This window comes from Siniperca chuatsi, linkage group LG23 (assembly GCF_020085105.1).
Source record: "Siniperca chuatsi isolate FFG_IHB_CAS linkage group LG23, ASM2008510v1, whole genome shotgun sequence".
In the NCBI taxonomy this organism is placed as follows: Eukaryota; Metazoa; Chordata; class Actinopteri; order Centrarchiformes; family Sinipercidae; genus Siniperca; species Siniperca chuatsi.
Window position 1 is genome coordinate 20,163,357 of NC_058064.1, and position 20,423 is coordinate 20,183,779.

General features: G+C 40.4%; 1 protein-coding gene across 3 annotated transcripts in view; it reads right to left on the reverse strand.

Annotated features, from left to right (window-relative positions):
• rint1 (RAD50 interactor 1) overlaps positions 1–13,831 on the reverse strand; it is a 29,184-nt gene extending 15,353 nt beyond the window's left edge. The window contains exons 1-9 of one of the 3 annotated variants that reach the window (XR_006376734.1): positions 13,509–13,830; positions 10,502–10,627; positions 9,749–9,864; positions 7,847–8,020; positions 7,573–7,713; positions 6,260–6,443; positions 5,192–5,302; positions 4,336–4,561; positions 978–1,115 (exon numbers count right to left, since the gene is read on the reverse strand). Coding sequence is in view for 2 of the 3 variants with exons in the window: in XM_044185367.1 (XP_044041302.1) it covers positions 978–1,115; positions 4,336–4,561; positions 5,192–5,302; positions 6,260–6,443; positions 7,573–7,713; positions 7,847–8,020; positions 9,749–9,864; positions 10,502–10,627; positions 13,509–13,742 (1,450 nt within the window). In the remaining variant the exon portion in view is untranslated. Of the gene's footprint in view, positions 1–977; positions 1,116–4,335; positions 4,562–5,191; positions 5,303–6,259; positions 6,444–7,572; positions 7,714–7,846; positions 8,021–9,748; positions 9,865–10,501; positions 10,628–13,508 lie in introns of all 3 variants that reach the window. The other 2 variants (XM_044185367.1, XM_044185368.1) reach the window with 2 other exon arrangements.
• Between the last annotated feature and the right edge of the window lie 6,592 nt (positions 13,832–20,423).

Consider the following 20,423-nt stretch of genomic DNA (forward strand, 5'->3'; position numbering starts at 1 on the left):
TAATTCTTCAGCATGGCCTGGATGTGATTGTTTTATGTGAAACATGGCTGAAACCAAATGTTTTCTTACCATTAAATGAAGCTTCCCTACCTGACTATAACGATGCCCATGTTGCTCGGGCTACTAAATAAGGTGGGGGTGTTGCCTTAATCCAGTGATGCTGCTAGGTACGTGTCCTGCATCTCTGATGCATCAAAATCCGAAAGGACTCAGTAAACTCACTATCGACACATCCAGGGAACACACCCTATTTTTTCCCTAATAATGCTACATTGTGAGCAACATATCCATGTTCAAATTAAAGAAATAAACAAAAGACAACGTGCTGTCAAAAAAATTGTGCAATTTATTATCGCGGTGCAGCCTCTCCCCTGCTCTCTGTGTCGGGGCTGAGCTCCTCCACATATACACACAAACACACACATGGAGAGAAGTCAGCAGACAGCAGAGCAGAGAGACCACGGTGGAGAGTGAAGTAAACCAGGTGAAGTGAAGATAACTCCAAGATTACTCAAGTTGATGACAACTATGCTCGTTACAGTAAGTACGTGCAATAAAACCAGTACCAATACCTTATCAAAACACCTGTTTAGCAAGCATAAACATGTAGAAACCATCCTTTAATAAAGCAGACTTGACTTGACTTGACTTTAGTTATGCTGCTATAGGCCTAGTGCTGGGAGACTTCCCATGATGCGGTCTGCTACTGTCAGATCTTAGCCTTCCTCAGTGAATCAAAGAGAATGCAAAACGTATTCCGAGGTAGCACAGAAAATTGTTCAGAAAAATATTTCCATTGTTACTTTTCAGAGCTCTGTACAGTTCACCCCAATGTTGCAATTTCCTTTTACTTATTCACTTTATTTTAAATTGAGAAGATGGAAAATGATAGAAAAACAAGCACCTGCTGTATTACATGTACATGTTTAATACTTTTCCAAATAAGACATCAGAATTGCTGAAATGAGTAGTCTTACCAGTGATGACCTGTAGCAGGGTCATGAAAGTCTCAGCACAATCTGGAGCCTTCAGCTCATCCATATCACTGATATCTTTGTACTGAGAGCTCCAAGCTCCCTCAGCCGACAGCATGGCATCCATCTTCTCCACCGCCACTGTATATACAGAGGAATACAGGGTTGATACTCTTTCACTGTTCTTGAGCAAACCTACCGAGAGCATGCAGACTGCATATGTAAACAAGTGACTTGTAGTATGTTTGTATGGGATTGTACATTATGTGATCTCAATAAAACTTCATTCCTGTGCCACTGTTGACATGGAAATCCTTTATTTTTGATACATTTTGAGTTTTGTGGATTTCAGCAGTTAGCAAATAATTTGCAATAATGCAAAATTTGTATTATTAGATACAGTATTACATTAAGTTACACATTTATCATTATCAAACAATACTGAAAACATATGGTTTTAGTACCAAACACTCACCCAATGTAGACTTGAAATCTGGCTGTAAAGGGTTTGTAGATTCCAATCTAGTGAGCTAGTTTCACAATAAAAAGAAAGAATCAAAGCATCCAAAGGACGTTCTCAAACTGCTACTGCAGCACTTTGGATGTTTCTTAATTCTTCTTTTTGCTATGAAAGTAGGTCACTGTTAGAATCCACTTTAGCTGCAATTAATCCAAGCTGAATCAGCCGCTGTCCTCCGTGAAGAAGCATCAAATTTTACAGCCACCGTTTGTCTACATGGGTGAGTGCGGAGTAGTTTGTATGGTGTGATACAAGTATATAATATGACTAAATTAATTGAATTACAGTATTATAATATCAATTAGTTGGTGGCTGGCTAAACCCTGTATAGATGATGTGACAAAATGTGGATGGAGAACTATAAAAATCCAAGCAATAAGCATTTCCAAATTTTGTTTTCCAGTGAACCTTCTCCCCTCAATCCCGTCCTCCAACAAGAGAATAGTGCTGCATGTGGGGACGAACTACACATCCCGTCAGGAGTTTGAGCGTACCAAAAACAACCTCCTTTTTAACATTTTAAAAGGAATATGGAAAGTCAGTTTTTATTTCTGGCCATATTCCCACTCTTGGTCGTGGAGCTGATCGTTTTAGCCGTATCCTTAGCCTGCACACTTGGCTTATTAAAACTAAAATTAAAAATATAAAACTTACTTAAAAACTTAAACTCTGGGATCATGCTTCTCTCTTCAAAAGAGACAAGATTCATCCTAACAAGTAGGGTAGCCACATGCTGTTGGCTAACATTCAGCATGTGGTCCAGTCCTCTCCACGTGCATGACTATTTACACAGCACCCCTCCGAAACCCCCCTTTCAATTCAATAACCACCTGCGTCCAGACTGCATGGACTCTGGCTGTGTGTTTACCTACAACTTCACGTCCCCAAATTCCATCCCATCACTTTGGTCCTGTCGCACTCGCACCTCAACTTCCTCTTTATGTCACCACAACAAACAGCATGTGAATCTGTCCAATCTCCGTGCCCTTCTTCAGTCCTCACAACCAATCACAAAGCAATGTCACCTGAACCTGGCTTTGCTCAACACTGGTTCACAAACAATAAAAGCCTCATTCTGAATGAATTTATAACTGACAGTAACCTAGATTTCCTCTGCCTCACTGAAACCTGGCACAAACCCCTGGACTATTTCTCACTAAACCAGACCACAACAAGAGGATTCACATACACTGCTAAACCTCATCTTGAGCGGCGGGAAGGTGGTGTTGCTGCTGTTTACAGGAAGGACATTAAAAACAACCACCATTTCCATTCCTGCCAATCATTCTTTCGAACACCTTGCTTTCAAACTCTCTGGTCCCACTCCTTTGGTCACTGCCATTATCTACCACACCCCAAGCCAAACCCCTCCTTTCTCTCTCACTTCTCTGATTTTCTGACCCAGCTATGTGCCATCTCACCTTCCGTTCTCCTCCTGGGTGATTTCAATATCCACATGGCACTGACTGTAAATCTGCCACAATTCCTGGAACTGCTACAATGCTTCAACTTTACACAACACATCAGCTTCCCCACCCACAGCCATGGTCATATCCTGGATCTGGTCTGCTCCACTGGTCTTACACTACATCAACTCTCCAGCCTCAACCTCAACATCTCTGACCACCTGGCAATCACTATGGACATTGACATCCCCATCCCAAAAGATAAATGCAAAATATCCTTCAGAAATCTCAAATCTATCTCCCCCCTCAGCTCTTTAAGCCTCTCTTGCCAGTAAAATCTGCTAGTTGTGGGACTCCGGCCATATTATCTGCCACGTGAATTTTCACATGCCATTGTTGTGGCTGTTTACAGCTAACCCAGCATCGGCGTGCAACGCCATAGCACAACTACAGACTCAACACCCGAGCGCACTCATATTAATCTCGGGTGACTTCAACCATGTCAGTGTTTCAACAACACTGACTAATTTCACCCAGTATGTGAATTGTCCTACTAGAGAGGAGAGGACACTGGACCTGCTGTATGCTAACGTTAAGGACGCATACAGCTCTTCCCCCCTCCCCCCTCTGGGTAGGTCAGACCACAACCTGGTTCACCTCAAACCCTGCTATGTGCCTCTGGTTAAAAGGCAGCCTGCGACCACAAGGACAGTGAGGAGATGGTCAGAGCAGGCCTATGAGACACTGCAGGAATGTCTTGAAGTGACAAACTGGGATGTACTCTGTGAGGCTCATGGAGAGGACATTGACGGGCTCACTGAGTGCATCACTGGCTACATTAACTTCTGTGTGGACTGCAATGTCCCAACTAAGATGGTCCATTGTTATCCAAATAACAAACCGTGGGTAACAAAGGACATCAAGGACATCCTGAATGCCAAGAGGAGGGCATATATATATATATATATATATATATATATATATATATATATATATATATATAAAAGTGTGTTGTTTTTATATGATCTTTTTAACTTATGAAAGTGTCTTTGAGTACCTTGAAAAGCGCTCTATGAATAAAAGTCATCAGTATCATCACCACACTGTCATCGGTACAAGAAGTTTGCCACACCACTGCATTTCAGCTAGCAGGTGATGAAACTAGCCTACATGCTCTATGGCTCTAACTATGGTTATGCTATGACTGAAAGAGCCACTGACTTTGGAGTGGTGCAGTTGGTGTAGTAAAATTGCCAAGGGCTCATTTTAATAGGAACATAAATTGTAGTCAGCCTAATAATAAACTGACTTAATAATAATGTAATAACTAAAATATGCTTTTGACTATTAATCACACTGATGCAAAAATGGGAGTGAAAGATAATACACGGACATTAACTTGTGCAACTAAGTATCCTCATACTTGACAACTTACTCTTCTTTTCCACAGTGAGCCACTTCTGAAGGGTTGCATCCTCAAGCAGAAGGTGAAGCAGACCAGGCAGTGCTGCTGGGTATGACTGGCTGCTTCGCAACTCCTTCTCAAATTGCAGCACCTCCTCCACCAAGTGACAGAAGAGCATATCATCATACAGCAGCCTAGAGGCATCGCTGGCCACCTTCTCCTGGACTAGAGACAACAGGCCTCGACACAGCTCCACCTACACACACATACACATTACTGTGCTCAGCTGACAATAGGAATTTACCAGTTTTATTTTTTTGATTCTTCAGTAACTTCTTGAGGTCATTTTCAGAAGATATTATGTCATAAACATGTTCTAATAAACACAATGTCAAGAATGCAGGGGTTTTGAGTCATAGATGAAACTTAAAAATATTGAAATATTAAACCTGTAGGTTTATCATAGTTCCTAATCAAATTAAAATTGTTTTAAATAGGTATGACATCACATGACATAAATGACACCTGATACATTTTACATTTCAAAAAAGTGAAAATTTTGCTCTTAACAGACATACCCACTACAAATTATGGTTTCAATCAGCCTTTCCTGAGATGCAAAATAAAGTCAAATGAAAGAGGGATTTCCAGGAAGCATGCATTCATAAAGCCAGACAAACCTCTTACATAGTCTTAGTTTATGTAGTACACAAACCATCATGCATGTGGCTTGTGTCCACTCCAAAGATTTATTAAGTTATTCTATGTTCTTTTCAGTACGAAAAACAGGAACATAGTCTGGTATAGAGCAAATCTGATTGGTTATGTGTAGTGGAAACAGCTATTTTTTTCAGAGGGGATCAAAGCTTATTATAGAACAGTATACCCTGGCACTGATGGTGGCCCCAGCTCGGTCCAGTATAGGTTGGATCCTTTCCTCCATGAAGGTCGAGCTGTTACCCATCCACATCAGAACCTGTGTGAGGTACCACTCTGGCTGAAAAATGCACAGACAGAGGAGGAGATTGAGGTTCTAAAGCTTTGCCAAAGAGTTACATTTTTTGGCAGATGACAAAAAGACAATTTTCTACTTTTATCCTCTGTGGGGACAACTAGTCTCTCTCTGATCCAGTTCCCTGTCCTTGCAGAAGTAAAAATTACAAATGGTCAGTATCTAAGCAAGGTCCATAAATTGAAGGCTACTGCACAACTTGCTTCACTCTTTGCCGAGTATGTGTGTAAGAACTTTCATAAATACAGGTCAGGTAATGCCCAAAAAGAACTAGTTTGTACGACTTGGTCGAGCAAAGTGTTCATAGCTCTTACCAACAGCCATCATAAAGAGAGCCAAGAGGTCATTTAAATACAGGGATAACAGACAGTGTCTCCTGGAAGGCATTCATAGTGTAGCGCTTGGTTGTTCATGTGAAAAGTGACAGAAATAGTTGTGTAAAGAAAAGTTCAAACTTTGGCTCTATTCTCACCACCGCACATCTGACAAAATACTGCTTTAGTGGGTGTGAATGTCGTATTATCGGTTTCAGAAAGTTACAGAAATTGTCAGACATAGCCCCCCAACAGTTCCGATGTTGGAGGGGAGGGGATTTCCAAAGCTGCACAACCATCCGACAAGCAGATCTGATGGAGTATATTGGTGCCTTAACACTTCACAAAGGTAGGAGTGTTTTTGGTCCTGGTCTAACAGTTGTTAGGAGATATTCTGAGATGCTTGAATAACACATGTACATGTCAGTGTAAATCTGCATTTGTATTTGAATTCTGCATATCATTACAATTTATGTGTGAATATGTGTTTGTGTCTAACCTTGCTAGGACTATACACATAAACTGAAGTTGGTCCATTAGTTTTCAGTGGTGTGTATAAACTTGAGAGTGGAAGTCAGAGTGTTTGTACATGTGTGTACATGTGATGTGTGTTCTGTGTGTGAGAGACCTTGCTGAGGGAGTTGGTCTGTCGATTCCCATAGAAGTGGTATCTGAACCTCCTGCTGAGCGGCATCAGCAAGATCTGGATGGGAAGACAGAGGGGAGGAGCTGGGGACGGGGGTGTGGCTGAAGAAACAGGCTGGGTAGAGGGTACACAAGAGGCCAAATCCCTCTGGGATATGAGGTCATCACTGCCGGGGGAAGTTAAAGAAACCAAACACTGGAGCACCTTGTAGTGTTCCAAATCCACATCATCTTCAGTTCGAATCCTGCTGGGAACTTCCCTGTCGCCCTCTACTTTCTATCTAGTGTCAACATTTCGTTTACATACACACTCATGACACTCATACTTTAAAAGTTGGAAGATGCATGTATGTCAAAGGCCAATATATGTTTAGCAATTGTTTGCAGCTAATCTTCATTCAAGAACATCAAGGAAAAGTTGTAAATGAATGGACTACATTTATATCACATTTTCATCCAAAGCACTTTACAATTTTCATTCACTCACACACCAACGGCAGCAAGTTGCAATGCAAAGTGCTGGTCTAACCATCAAGAGCAATTTGGGGTTTAGTGTCTAGCCCAAGAACACTTTGACATGTGAACAGGAAGAGCCAGGCATTGAACCATCAACTCTGATTAGTGGAAGAGCCGCTCTACCTCCAGAGCCATAACTTCCATCTCGTACTTCTTCTTCCTGAAGGTTCTCATCAGACAAACTGTCAAACTTCTGACCAACTAAACCTAACCACAATTTCTTCTAACTGACTATATAAACCTATGAGGTACGTAGAAACTTCATGGCAATCCATCCAATAATTACCAAAATATTTTACTGTGAACCAAAAATGTCAACTTGCTGGTGGCGCTCAATGAAAAGTGAGGGGATCATCAAAGTCACTGGGATACATCGTCTAGAAAGCACAAATGTCTGTACCAAGTTTTACACCAACCCATCTGGTGGATGTGAAGATGTTTCATTGGATAAGTGAAAACTTTGACCTGCTGGTGGCACTAGGTGAAAAGTCAACGGATCACCAAAGTTAGTAGGATTCATCTTTTGAAGACCATGAATGTCTGTGTAAAATTTCATGGAAATTCATCCATTATTTGTCGAGATATTTCACTCTGGACTAAAGTGGTGGACCAACCAACAGACATCGCCATCCCTAGAGCCACACCATTAGTGTGGCTAAAGACTGCAATCCGGGTGGCACTACATTTCCTCCAAAGCATATTAGCCATCGCAAATTAGTTGTATATGAATACAAATTGTAGGAGACAGAGTTTGTGTATGAAGCCCAAACTGAAGGATACGAGGTCTGCAGGGCAAGCAGCTGTGTGACCAGCAGCTCCAGCTGGCTGTTGATCTCTTGACAATTGGCAGCAGGTGTCAGTGACTGAGTAGGAGGGGAGATGATCGGCCAAAGAAGTTGAGTCAATACTTTCTCAAAATCACTGTGAAAGAATTGAAGAGGAGGATTTACCTCATAAAGTGAACACAGGACAACAATACAGTCACACAGTGTATCTTTGCATGTGTCTTTACATCCCTCCACAACACTGTGTGGGGGATTGGGTGGGGTTATACCTGGCCAGTCGGTCTTTGATGATCTTGTGCCAGAACTGAAGTGTTTCTCGGAGGAAGTCCTGGAGGTGAGAACACCCAGACTGGTTTAGTCCAGCGTCCAACGCAGCCATGCTGTCTACTGCCCGTATGGCCTCCCAGACACTGCTGGTCATCAGACACTGCTGCACTGCAGCACTGCAGGCACACAACACTTCACACATTACTGCTTCTTTCAGCTCACAGCAGACCTTTTTACAGGTCATATTAAAAGTCAGCATATACATACATTTTATATTAAAATGCTGATGGGGGTGATACAGGTGACAAAATCGTTTTGCATATGGAAAAAAAACTCTCGGGAAGACGGGAGCAAGATCAGTAATGAATCACCATGGATACTTAAAGAGCAACTTGCAGGTTGGAGACCACAGTGAATCTATGTGTAGGAAAATGATGTAGAAATTAGATTTTCAAAAAATATACATATTAGGGCTACATGATATTGGAAAAAAACGACACTGTGATAACTTTTTTTTCTGCATATGAAAAAATACAGGAAATTTCACCAGATACATGCAGTGTGTTATTCTTGTAGCCTACAGATATACAATTAACAATCATAATTTTCATCCTTTGGGTACTTTAAAAGTCTATCTTTTAAAGTACAAACCTCCCCCCTACTTCTACCACACTTGGTTCAGCCCTCTGCCACCCCTCCAGAAATCAGCTTGGATGCGACTCTGACACCGGCATGGACAAGTGGAGAGAGAACAGGTGGACAGGTATTTGGGAAAAACAACACGTTTCAATAAACTTTACAAATGGACTTGTGTGTCACAGTTGTGTTATTTACATGTAATCTACCATTTCTAACAATGTTCACTGGGATGAAGTGACGTGAATACACGCACTCAAAGCTTTTCTGTTAGTAAAACTATGGACTGAACGTTCTGACAGGCTGGAGTTTGTGCAACCTGCACAAACACAATAATTCACCAAGATGAAAAATGGTGACGTGTAACTTAAAACTACCGGGAAAAAACAGACACCCTAAATTACGACCGCTCAGACTCACCACATACTACCACACATTGCGCTGAGGCAGAGTCAGGGAACCCTTTTTGTTACGTAATATGATGCGTTGTTGGGGGGACATTTTTAAGAGCATTGCTCAAAACAGCTACTTTTTCCTCTGAATTTTTGCCGTTATGTCTTTTAAAACATAAAATGATTTACTTTTCAAATTGTCATTTTCAGGAACGGTTAAGTATAAATTTAGTAAAAAATTCAACCTGCAAGTTGCTCCTTAACTCTGCGGTAACCAAGTGTAATTCATTTTTACACGTATTCCTCATTCTTAATTTCACCCAGCTTTAGCCATTGGAGACCAACTTCAGGCACTATCTCAACACTGCTCCAAGTCAAAGCCTTCGGTTCATTGGGCACCATCAGTTCTTTTCGATTGCCTCAGTTCTGTATAGAGTGCATAATGCTGACTGACATTTTCTTTCAGTGCTAGGATTCTACTGAACTTGCCACTTAGTCTGATATACATACTGCACCACAGCTCTACTAGGAATGTGTGTGCATTCTGTTCTAAAAACAATAGCTGGATGTCAAACGTTTATTACAGCACACAGCATGTCTAATATAGCATGATTTCAACATTTAAAGTAATGGTAGATTTATCTAACTGTGCCCATCCAAATCTGGAACCCATGATATTATAGTTAATGCCTTAGACCACTAATCCACAGTAGTTCAGCCTGTGTAATCCATCTTTGCTTTCAAGGTTCTTTATTCTTTCAATTACGTTGTCTATTAATGTCTACTTTCTCGGTTCACACATCTGTCATGTCCCTCTCCATTTGTCTTTAATAACTAAATTGGTGTCTCCATCACCTTACCCCCACTTTACAGTACCTGAGTTCCTCTATATGTCGAAGGCACCGTAGGTATTTCATGTGTCTCTCGATAGTGTCGACTTGGCTAAGCGTCTGACCAAGATTATCCATCCAAGGCTGGGTCCCCTGTAGGTGCTGGAAGACGGAATAATTAACCAAGACAAACAGCTGCTTATACTTCCCAGAATGGCGTAAGTGAAAGGACTGCAAATGTGATTGCATTCAATTCAGATTTGAGCAGTGTAGGTAGGAAGCTAAGTGAAATAGGTCGCGTCTGGGAGCAAGACTTTCATGGAAAAAACAAGTTTGGCACCACCATGTAAAATTGTCTGCACATCTATGTAATGAACGGCATGTCACCTGTTACCAGTCTTGTAACAGCTGACATACCCAGCCCTGCAGGCTTGGGTATATAATATATTTAGTCCGATTCTTAGTCTCTTACATTGATGAATGATTTAAATAATTTTATACTGTATTATGAAACATTAACATTCAAGCTCAACTGGTGTACAGCTGTTTGTGTGACAACATGAAACGCTGATCACTCAGTGAGTATTTGAGATGTTTGGCTTACTTTGTCAAATGGAAAAAAAACGTTTTATGGAAAAACCTGTTTACACTCAGCAAATAAAGTACTAAATAAAGTTAGAGATATTTGTGCTAACAGAAAGTGCATTATCTGTGAGTAACCACACACTGCTGCCTTGTTTTTTTTCATTCAAATCAATATTTAGTATTTGCTCCTCTGCTTTCTTGGTGGTGTCTCTACCTGGTGCAACATGTTGGAGATAAATCGCTCTCTCTGCAGCAGGTCCTCCAGGGAACATCTGGCCTCCTCAGCAGCAGACAGAGTCGCAGAAACTTTAGGAGGCACAGAACTGGATACAGTCAGAACCTGAATGACACAAATTATAAAGTCACTGCTCATATTTGACACAGTAATGGTTATAGATTGCACAAGTCTTGAGGGCAGTTGCAAACTACAGTTGTAAATATTCTTGGCTTTCCTGCTACCAGAGCGCATAAAACCTGCAGTCAGCTTGTTAAAATGTTCTGTTCGTTTTATTAGATTGTGCTGTTTGTCTTAATCTGGTTCTATGTAAAAAACAAAAGTGCAGTGAATTCATTATTAAAAATCTAATAATTTGTCTATATATTAATGTAGCAGTGGAGGGTATGCTTGATAGTTAGAATTATAAGTGATGTGGATGGTGTTGTGATGATGGTGGTTGGTTTTTATGGTGTCAGCCAAGTCTCTTGCCTCATCAGGCATCAAAACTGTCACACATGGCTTTGAGCTATTGACAGAAAGTAAACTTATGAGTATTTTCTACAGTCTTCCTTATTATCAAGACCACAAGAGCGTTAGAGAGGTTACTGAGTGATGGAGTGGAGTGATGGTTCATAACCAGAAGCTGGTTTCAGAGATAAAGTGAGCTGGATTTGGAAGGGAAGTGGCTGAAGCTTAAGTACTCCTATGATGTAGACTAAAAATACACAGCGTCTTTCAATTTCCAATAGTTGGATAATTAATAAAATGGTTGCTTAATTGTCTTTGAAGGAGCCAAAAGAGGAAAACTTCAGATAGCAGGTGATAACTGAAGAGGATCTTTGCTGACTTCCACCTCCCCTCTAGTTCTGCCAGTCTGTCATGGTGTGTGCCAGAGACTGCCAGCACGGAGTCATGACAGAATGAGAGAAACATCACTTTAATTTAGTGTGCCTGATGCGCACACTAATTAATAATCGGCATACGTTTTTCTTATTCTTCGCTACTCCTACCGCAGCGTTGACATCACAAACACAAAAAATTGATCGGGAATGGGGTGCTATGGTGCCGTTTGTGCGAAAATCGCAATAAACTGCGATAAATTTAGACATACACAACAATGGGAAATCGTTGTGAACAGAGCTCAAACTCTCCCCTCTTTGGGGCCATGTTGCTTCGCCATACTTCTACCAACGTAGAAAAGTGATTGTTTGTTTAAACAGGTCACGAGACTTGGGACTTTATTGGACTAAATGGGCATTTTGACAGCTAGCACGGTTTTCACGAAATCACAGTTTATATTTTGGACAATTTTCGGTCCATTTCTGAGTTTATAATTGGTGTGTGTTGGGCAGACTGTTCAAAGCTAGAGTGCGTGATTCTCACATTTTCAGAATCTCACATTTTCAGAATCAGAAATACTTTATTGATCCTCGAAGGGAAACTCTTTAACTCTTTTTAACACCACATAAATAAAATCTACATTTCAGCGTGGTCTCCTGTCTCTCATGATGGGTTAGTTTTGGCGATATCGGTTACGGTCTTTGAGTTACAAACAGGAGCTTGAGAGGTATTTTTATATTTAATTTATATTTAACTGTCATTCAACAACAAATCAATCATTGCAGAGATGTAAGGTGAGTGAAGTATCAAACTGTAACCAATCTGTGTTCTCTGTGTAGAGCACTGGTCCGCAGACTGCATCCAGCTATTGGAAAGTGGGCGTGCTCCCCAACTGCACATCCCAAACAGCAAGATCCAATGTCATGTGGCGTGTTTGTGTGCAAGATAGCAATGTGATTATCTGTATGGCCATGCATTATTAAAAAAAAGTCATCATAATTGGAGCTGGTGTGTTGCCTCTGTTAAAGATTTTGGTGGGTCTAAATGTTGAAAGGTAGGAAATACAGCCAGTAATATATATATAATATATTGTAAAGCTTTATATTGTATAGCTACAATATATAATAACTCAGACTGTTTCACTTATAGGCTGTATGTAAGTACAAACACATCAAAAATGATCATGACACAAATATAATACGGACAACATGAACATTTGGACGTTTTATTGACGTTTGCAGTGTTTTGAACAGGCATCAACACAGTCACCGACATTGTCATTCCCTACAGTCCTCGCTTTAAACTGATTTGCAGGTTGGAGACCCCTGTGAATCTGTGTAGGATAATGATGTACAAACTACATTCAAAGGAATATACATAAATATGCATTACTTACATAAGCAAAGCAATCAGAATGCATTTCCTGGTTAGTAGACAAGGGGTCCGCAAGCCACGCCTACGACACGTCACCAGTTAACTGTCACGCCTACGACACGTCACCAGTTAACTGTCACGCCTACGACACATCACCAGTAAACTGTCACGCCTACGACACATCACCAGTTAACTGTCACGCCTACGACACGTCACCAGTTAACTGTCACGCCTACGACACGTCACCAGTTAACTGTCACGCCTACGACACGTCACCAGTTAACTGTCACGCCTACTACACGTCACCAGTTAACTGTCACGCCTACGACACGTCACCAGTTAACTGTCACGCCTACGACACGTCACCAGTTAACTGTCACGCCGGGGCCATCAGCCTTGGTCTAGTTTCTCTGTTGCACTGTTAACGGAGTGGTTTGAGTGTTTTCATTGGCTTTTGGGTGGCTCTTGTGTTACGTTCACAGTGTTGGTCAGTGCCAGTGGGCTTGTTGTTGTATTGCAGGTGTTTGTGCTGCAGTGGCCTGTACAGAACACTGTATTTTGGTGGATAACGTCCTGTGTTCTTTACTTTTTCACACAGTGGCTGTGCGCTAAGCACTTAACGTGCATTTGCTGTGAAGTGGGAATATTGTGGGTTTAATTTGTTCTGTAATCACACATCGCTCCCCCGTAAACACCTATCGAGATGCAGTATTATGTAATACACAAGGCGATAAACAAGGAGACCTGTTTTTTTGTTACATACGAAAACATGTCTAAGCTGTTAAGTCACCTGTTCCTCCAGTACGCCGTTTTCCTCTCTCAGTTTTTCCAGCAGGTCCCCAACCTTCTTCAAGGATTTCAGGTCGCTGCCTACTTCTTTCTCCAGGAAATCCATGACATAGTCCTGTTGTTTCCCCGAATCTGCTGAAAAAGATTCGCTATCTTGCCTGGTTGTGTAAACGGAGTTTAAAAAAGCATCTGTCCGTTTGCTCATTGTTTGCTCTACTGCTATGGGCGCCGCCATCTTTCCTCTCCGATGCTGTCAACAAACTTGCTAGGAAGGTACAGCAGGGGGGCGCTCGTTTCTGGTCTGTGCGTGACCCGCGGGCGCGGTTAGCACTGTATACCCACGTTTTTATTTACTTCTCGTCCATGTGTGAGAGAAGTTGAAAATTGTGTCTTGCTTACTCTGTGTATTGTGTTCTTTTTTTTTATTGATCATATTTCAAGTATTACAGTACATGTATAAAAAATATATACAGTCCATCTGATTACATTGAGGAGTGATCATTTTAACAGTTTGTATTCAAGCATAAAACACCATTTACAAACAAAAGGGAAAATCATAATACAAAATAAACAAACACAAAAAAGAAAGAAAAACAATGTATACAACACCAACATGTACAGGGAGATGTAAACACACATATTGTATAACTTCTTTATCTCATCTAAATATATTTGAGATGTCTTAATAGCTTTCTTGTTTGTGACTATCTTAGAAACAGAGTCAAAGAGATATTGTTCAACGCAAAACAAGCGGATATTAGGTGTTTTTAGTAGCACTCTAGTCTTATGGATGTGATATTTTCCAACAAGACATTTACATTTGAGAGCATTGTTAATGGAGTGTGAGCCTGTATTACAGTTTAGAAACAAGACCATGTCCTTTGATATACTGTAGGTGTCAATGTAGTGAAACTTAGATAAATCAACAGAGCAACTTCAGCCCAGAGCTCTTGAGAGTAAGCAGGCTACATTCATAGAATAAGTGAGAGATGGATTCAGTTTCTGTTTAATTAGATGGCAGTTATCTAAATATAAACTGTCTTTGTTTGTCTTAGGGATTAGAGTAATGAGGCCTTGTTTCATTGATTCAGTTAACTCTCCCTTATCAGTACATTCCTCAAAAAACAGCCAGAAGGTTCTGTAAAATTCAAAACCCATCGGGTTCAGGGCTTTTGTTGGAGGGGATTTTCTTGACAATAGCATCAAGTTCTATAGTTAGTTAAAGGACTTTCACACAGTTCTAGACTTTCCTGACTTATTTTAGGAATAAATGGACAAACTGCAAGATTGAGGGTCAAAAGAAGAAGTATATAATTCTTGATAAAATTAGAAATAGAGGCAGAGATTGTTTTCTCATCAGTAGCATTGTGTTATTGACAAGTATCGAAGAAATCTTTTTGGTTTCCCAGCGTTTTTTTTCCCAAACTAAAAAAGTACGAAGAATTTCTTTGCCCAAATTCTAACCATTTTGACCATGATCTGATAAATCTTTTGCCTTTTCAATATAAAGCATATTCAACTCCTCTTCTAAAGAACACAATTTTAATTTGTCTTCATCATTAGAAAGAGGTATATTTAAAATATTAATTTTCTTTTAAAATGTTAGCATTTCTTGTCATTTTAGTTTTTGAATATTGTTTGCCAAACTTGATTGAAAATTTCATATAGAATACATTCATAAATACATTCAAATTTAAACAATTCCCATTTAGAAACAGATGGTCTTCACCCAAACAAGTCAGGTAGTCGCATGCTGGCGGCTAACCTGCAGCACGCTGTGCTGTCCTCCTCATCACCTGTCGCCCCTCTCTCTTCTTCTTCCTCTTCTCTGCCCTCCATAAACATCCACCCTTTGCTGTCACTAACCCCCCCTTGTGGACTGATCATAGTGCTGCTATCTGGAGCCCGGACCCCTCTAGTGCCACCTTTAACATTCCTGTGGTAATTTCACATAGGTCCTTAATGCGAAACAGACACAGCCGACACAGCGACATTAATAACTATAAAGATAAAGATCGGGGCCAGAACCCGACCTCCAGTCTCAACATCAAATCTGAACCAGCACAGACTTTTTAAGATGGCTCTTCTCAGTGTAAGATCCCTCTCTAACGAAACGTTTATTTTAAATGATTTTATCTCTTCTACTGATTTAGATTTCATGGTTTTAACTGAATCCTGGTTACATCCTGGTGATCACAGTCAGCTGGCTGAATTGTGCCTCCAGATTATGACTGCTGTAGCCGCCCTAGGGTCTGTGGTCGAGGTGGGGGCCTCGTTACTGTCTATAGGAAGCATTTAAAGTGTAACCTCATAGCTTGCAACGATTTTTTTCCTCCTTTGAAGTGCTCATTTTTAAACTTGATGGCCCCCTCCCGGTTATATATTTGCTATTATTTATCGCCCCCTAAAAACTTCTTGCTGGAACTCCTGAGTTTTATCCAGTCTTGTGTTAAATTATGACAGAATTGTTCTTTGTGGTGATTTTAATTTTCATGTTGATGACTCCTCTAATGCCCTTGCTGCTGATTTTTAAATATCACTAACTCTTTCAACTTACAACAACATGTGTCTGGCCAAACTCATTCCCGTGGCCACACCTTAGACCTAGTCTTTAATCTGGGTGTGAGAATACCATCTGTGGAAATCAGGGCCATGTTTGTATCTGATCACCTATGCATTGTTTTTAACTGTGAATTACAGGCTGCTAGTCTGTCTTATCCCGCTCTGAGTACACACGCGTCCTTAATGAGCCTAGTGCCTCAAAATTCTGTTCACTGTTCCATTCTCCTGGGAATGTGTTTCCCGATTCCTCCAACACCAACGATTTGGTTGATTCTTTTAACTTCCTGTGTTCTTCAACCTTAGATCTCATAGCTCCTCTGAAAAATAGACAAAACCCAAAGACTAGAAAACAGCCATGGTTAAATGACAGCATTCAAAGCTGTTAAATGAAATGCAGCAGAGCAGAACGCAGATGGAAGAAATCAGGTCTCCAGGTCCACTTTGTGGCTATGAAAGAGTTATTACTCCTTTATAATAGGATGGTGAAGGATGCAAGAACATGTCATTTCTCTGCACTTATTTCTGCCCATCAGCACAACCCCAGATTCCTATAAGACTGTGGATCAGTTAGTTAACCCAGCCTCACCTTGTGCCCCTGCTGATTGTGATGCTGACTGTGAAAAGTTTCTTTTGCACTTTGCTGGAAAGGTGGAGTTAATAAGATCTGATATCACCCCCATGCAGGATCTGATATCCTGCATTTTTAGATGTGGATCACCCGCTCAGGGATTCTTTGAGCAATTTTTTTGCTGTTACTCTGCCTGAACTCGCATACATCATGTAGTGAGTGTCCTCCAGCCCTCTGGACAAAATCCCAACTAGGTTTTTATTGGAAGTTATGGATTGTATTGCGCCCCTTTTACAAATTATTTTTAACAGTTCGCTGTGTACTGGCTGCGTCCCTGATTACTTTAAAACTGCTTGTGTCCAGCCAGTCCTAAAAAAACCTGGGCTTGATCCCACCCTCCTGGATAACTACCGCCCAATATCCAAATTGCCTTTTATTTCGAAGATTCTTGAAAAACTTTTATCTTAGCAGCTTCTTGCTGCTGTGGAAAACAATAATACCTTTGAAAAGTTCCAATCTGGCTTTTGTCAACACCACAGCACTGAGACAGCCCTTCTCAAAGTCACTAATGACCTTTTAATGAATGCAGACGCAGGCATGTGTTCAATTCTTGTGCTGTTGGACATAAGTGCTGCCTTTGATACAATTGATCATGGCATTCTTTTAGACAGACTGAGGCAATGGGTGGGCATATCTGGCACTGCACTAGACTGGTTCTCATCTTATCTGTCCAATAGGAAATTCTGTGTTAGCACTAATAACTTCATGTCATCCTTTTCCCATATCAAATATGGTGTGCCTCAAGGTTCAATTCTGGGACCAATATTGTTTTCCTCATACATGCTTCCCTTGGGTGATGTCATCCGCAGACATGGTATTTCTTTTCATTGTTATGCGGATGACACACAGTTATACCTCCCTGTCAAGCCCACTGACCTTAGTACGCTGAGTTCTCTGCAGGACTGCCTGTCTGACATAAAAAATTGGATGTCAATACATTTTCTTCAGCTCAACTCAAATAAAACTGAAATCCTTGTTATTGGGCCCCAACACATCACTAAACAAATACTGCCATCCACTGGTAACCTGTCAAAACATATCAAGCCTGTTGCAAGAAATCTTGGTGTCCTGTTTGATAGCAATTTATGTTTTGAGCAACATATCACTAAGCTTGTCCAATCATGTTTCTATCACCTCAGAAATATTGCAAAAATACAATCTATTTTAAATCTTAGTTATGCAGAAACTGTTGTGCATGCTTTTATCTCCTTGCGCCTTGATTATTGTAACAGTCTGTTCACTTGTCTTAATCCAAAAACTCTGACACGACTGCAGACTGTACAAAACTCAGCTGCTAAGCTGTTAACCAGGACCAAGAAGTATGACCACATCACACCTGTTTTAGCCTCTTTACACTGGCTCCCTGTTGGTTTTAGGATTGATTTTAAGATCTTGTTGATTACTTTTAAGGCTCTTCATGGCCTGGCCCCAGATTATATTTTAGACCTTGTAATCCCTTATGAACCTTCACGTAGTTTGAGATCTTCGGGCAGGGGTCTCCTGTCTGTTCCTGAGTCCAGGATGAAAACTAAGGGGGACAGAGCTTTTGCTATCAGGGTCCCAAGGCTCTGGAACAACTTGCCCGAAGAAATTAGGTTATCTGAGTCAGTGTCTTCGTTTAAGTCTCGTCTCAAAACACATTTTTATCTGAAAGCATATCCTGATTTTACCTGAACTGGCTGTTTATTTTACTGTTTATTTTATTGCTTTTGTGTATTTTATATGTTTTATTTCTTTATATTTCGTCATTCACTGTGGTATTTTATTTTTCTTGTTGTGAAGCACTTTGTACTTTGTTTTGATAAGTGCTCTATAAATAAAGTTTTTATTATTATTATTATTATTATTATTATTATTATTATTATTGTTATTATTATTATAACTTGTATACCAGGGCAAACACACATGTCCATGTTAATGGTTGATTAAAATAAAAATTATACACAAAAGTAAAACAAACATTTGTAGATATAAGAAACAACTGCCCAACCCCCATTGTATAGGACTATGTCTGTTAGGTGCATAGAAGGCAGAGGTACTCCTCACACAGCCATGGTGGTACCATCTACCATAGATGTCACAGTCAATCTGAAAATTCGACATGCACATTCTATTTTAATATCACCAACATTTCACGTAATGTTTCATAATTATGACATCACTTCTGTTTTACTGTGGGTGTTACTACTAGCATACTACTAGAATGCTATGTTGTAAACCTGGTACGTTACTGTCAGACTTACCCATGAGATAGATGCCCATGTGATTAATAGCCTATTTCAGTGATAATGAAGTTAATTTTGTGAGCTACAAAGTATCTCTCAAATTTATGATGTATCCAAATTTATGTCATTACCCATTGTGGGTCATCACTGTCCTCAGATCCACAGTGATGGCAGAGAGTCCTGGAGAGTGTCTATAAAAACACATAAAGCAGTGTTCTTTAATATTTATATTTACAGTACATAACAAATCTGTATAAAATTGGTGGCACTGCTGAGTACTAATCCTCAGTCTTTCCAGTATAGACTTGTTGTTGTGGTAGTTTAAGGTTTTTCATTTCCTGTTTTATTTTGTAGTATTCTCCTTCCCTTGTGTGTCTTGTGTTTTACTTCCTGTCTTTGTTTTCCCTCCAGTTTTGATTGTTGGCCCTTCCTTGATTGTTTGCACCTGTGTCTCGTTGTCTCACCTCCCTAGGGTATTTAGTCTGGGTCTCTTTCTTTGTTCAGTGTTGGATCATCGTTGTTACACATGGTGTTGTTCCGGTCTTGAGTTTTGGTCCTGTCTTGAGTTTTTGGTCCTGTCTTGTGAGTGTTCCTGACCTTTGTGTGTGTCACCGTTTGGTGCACCTTTTTGTTGTACCTGGTTCCAGTGTCCAGTTCCCCAGCAGTTTTACCATGAGTTCTGTTTTTGGATTCTTTGTTTCCCTCAGACCTTGGCTACAGTAGATCCCCATTTTGTAACTTGTCTGCTCCCTATTTGAACTGTTTTGCCACCTTGGACTCACTTCCCTGCTTCCACCACTACCAGCCGGTAACCTATCTGCCTTTTGCCTATTTGTTGCATCTGTCTACCTACTGGTCTGTCTGCCTGTACCTGCCTGTAATCCATCAACCCCAATAAACACTGTAGCCATCTGGCTACTTCACCTCATACCGCTTCCTGGCCATCTGCGTTTGGGTCCACATACCACTACGCAGCACATACGACAGTTGTTTAAAGTACAACACCATTACCAAGACACTTAAAAATTATAAGCCAAAAGGGAAACACACCAGATTCACAGAGGAGAGTGGTGACTATATCCACTGTTGACAGCCCTTGTGTTTGTCACAAAGGTGAAAATAGATTATTTAATAAGCATGTTTTAAGATGACTTTGATTACACAGGGGAAAAAAAGCAAAACAAATAACAAGTAGACCCATTAACACTCAAAGAAAGTTAAAGACTCATCACAGTATATGTACTTTGTAACCAGTTGTAATGTGTAATGCTCCTGTAGGATTTCTTAATTAATTCAGTTACATTCCATATCAAGGCAAAGACATCGCATGATGTGCTGTCTTTCTGTAGTCCAGAAGACTGCTACATGCTCATCTTGATACAGTACATCCTCTCTTCCGCATGAATGCCCTGATGGAACAATACATAGATTTGATTTTACTTCCATTTCATAACTTTATATACCATTTTGAAATATCTTTAATTGCTTCAATTTCACTTCT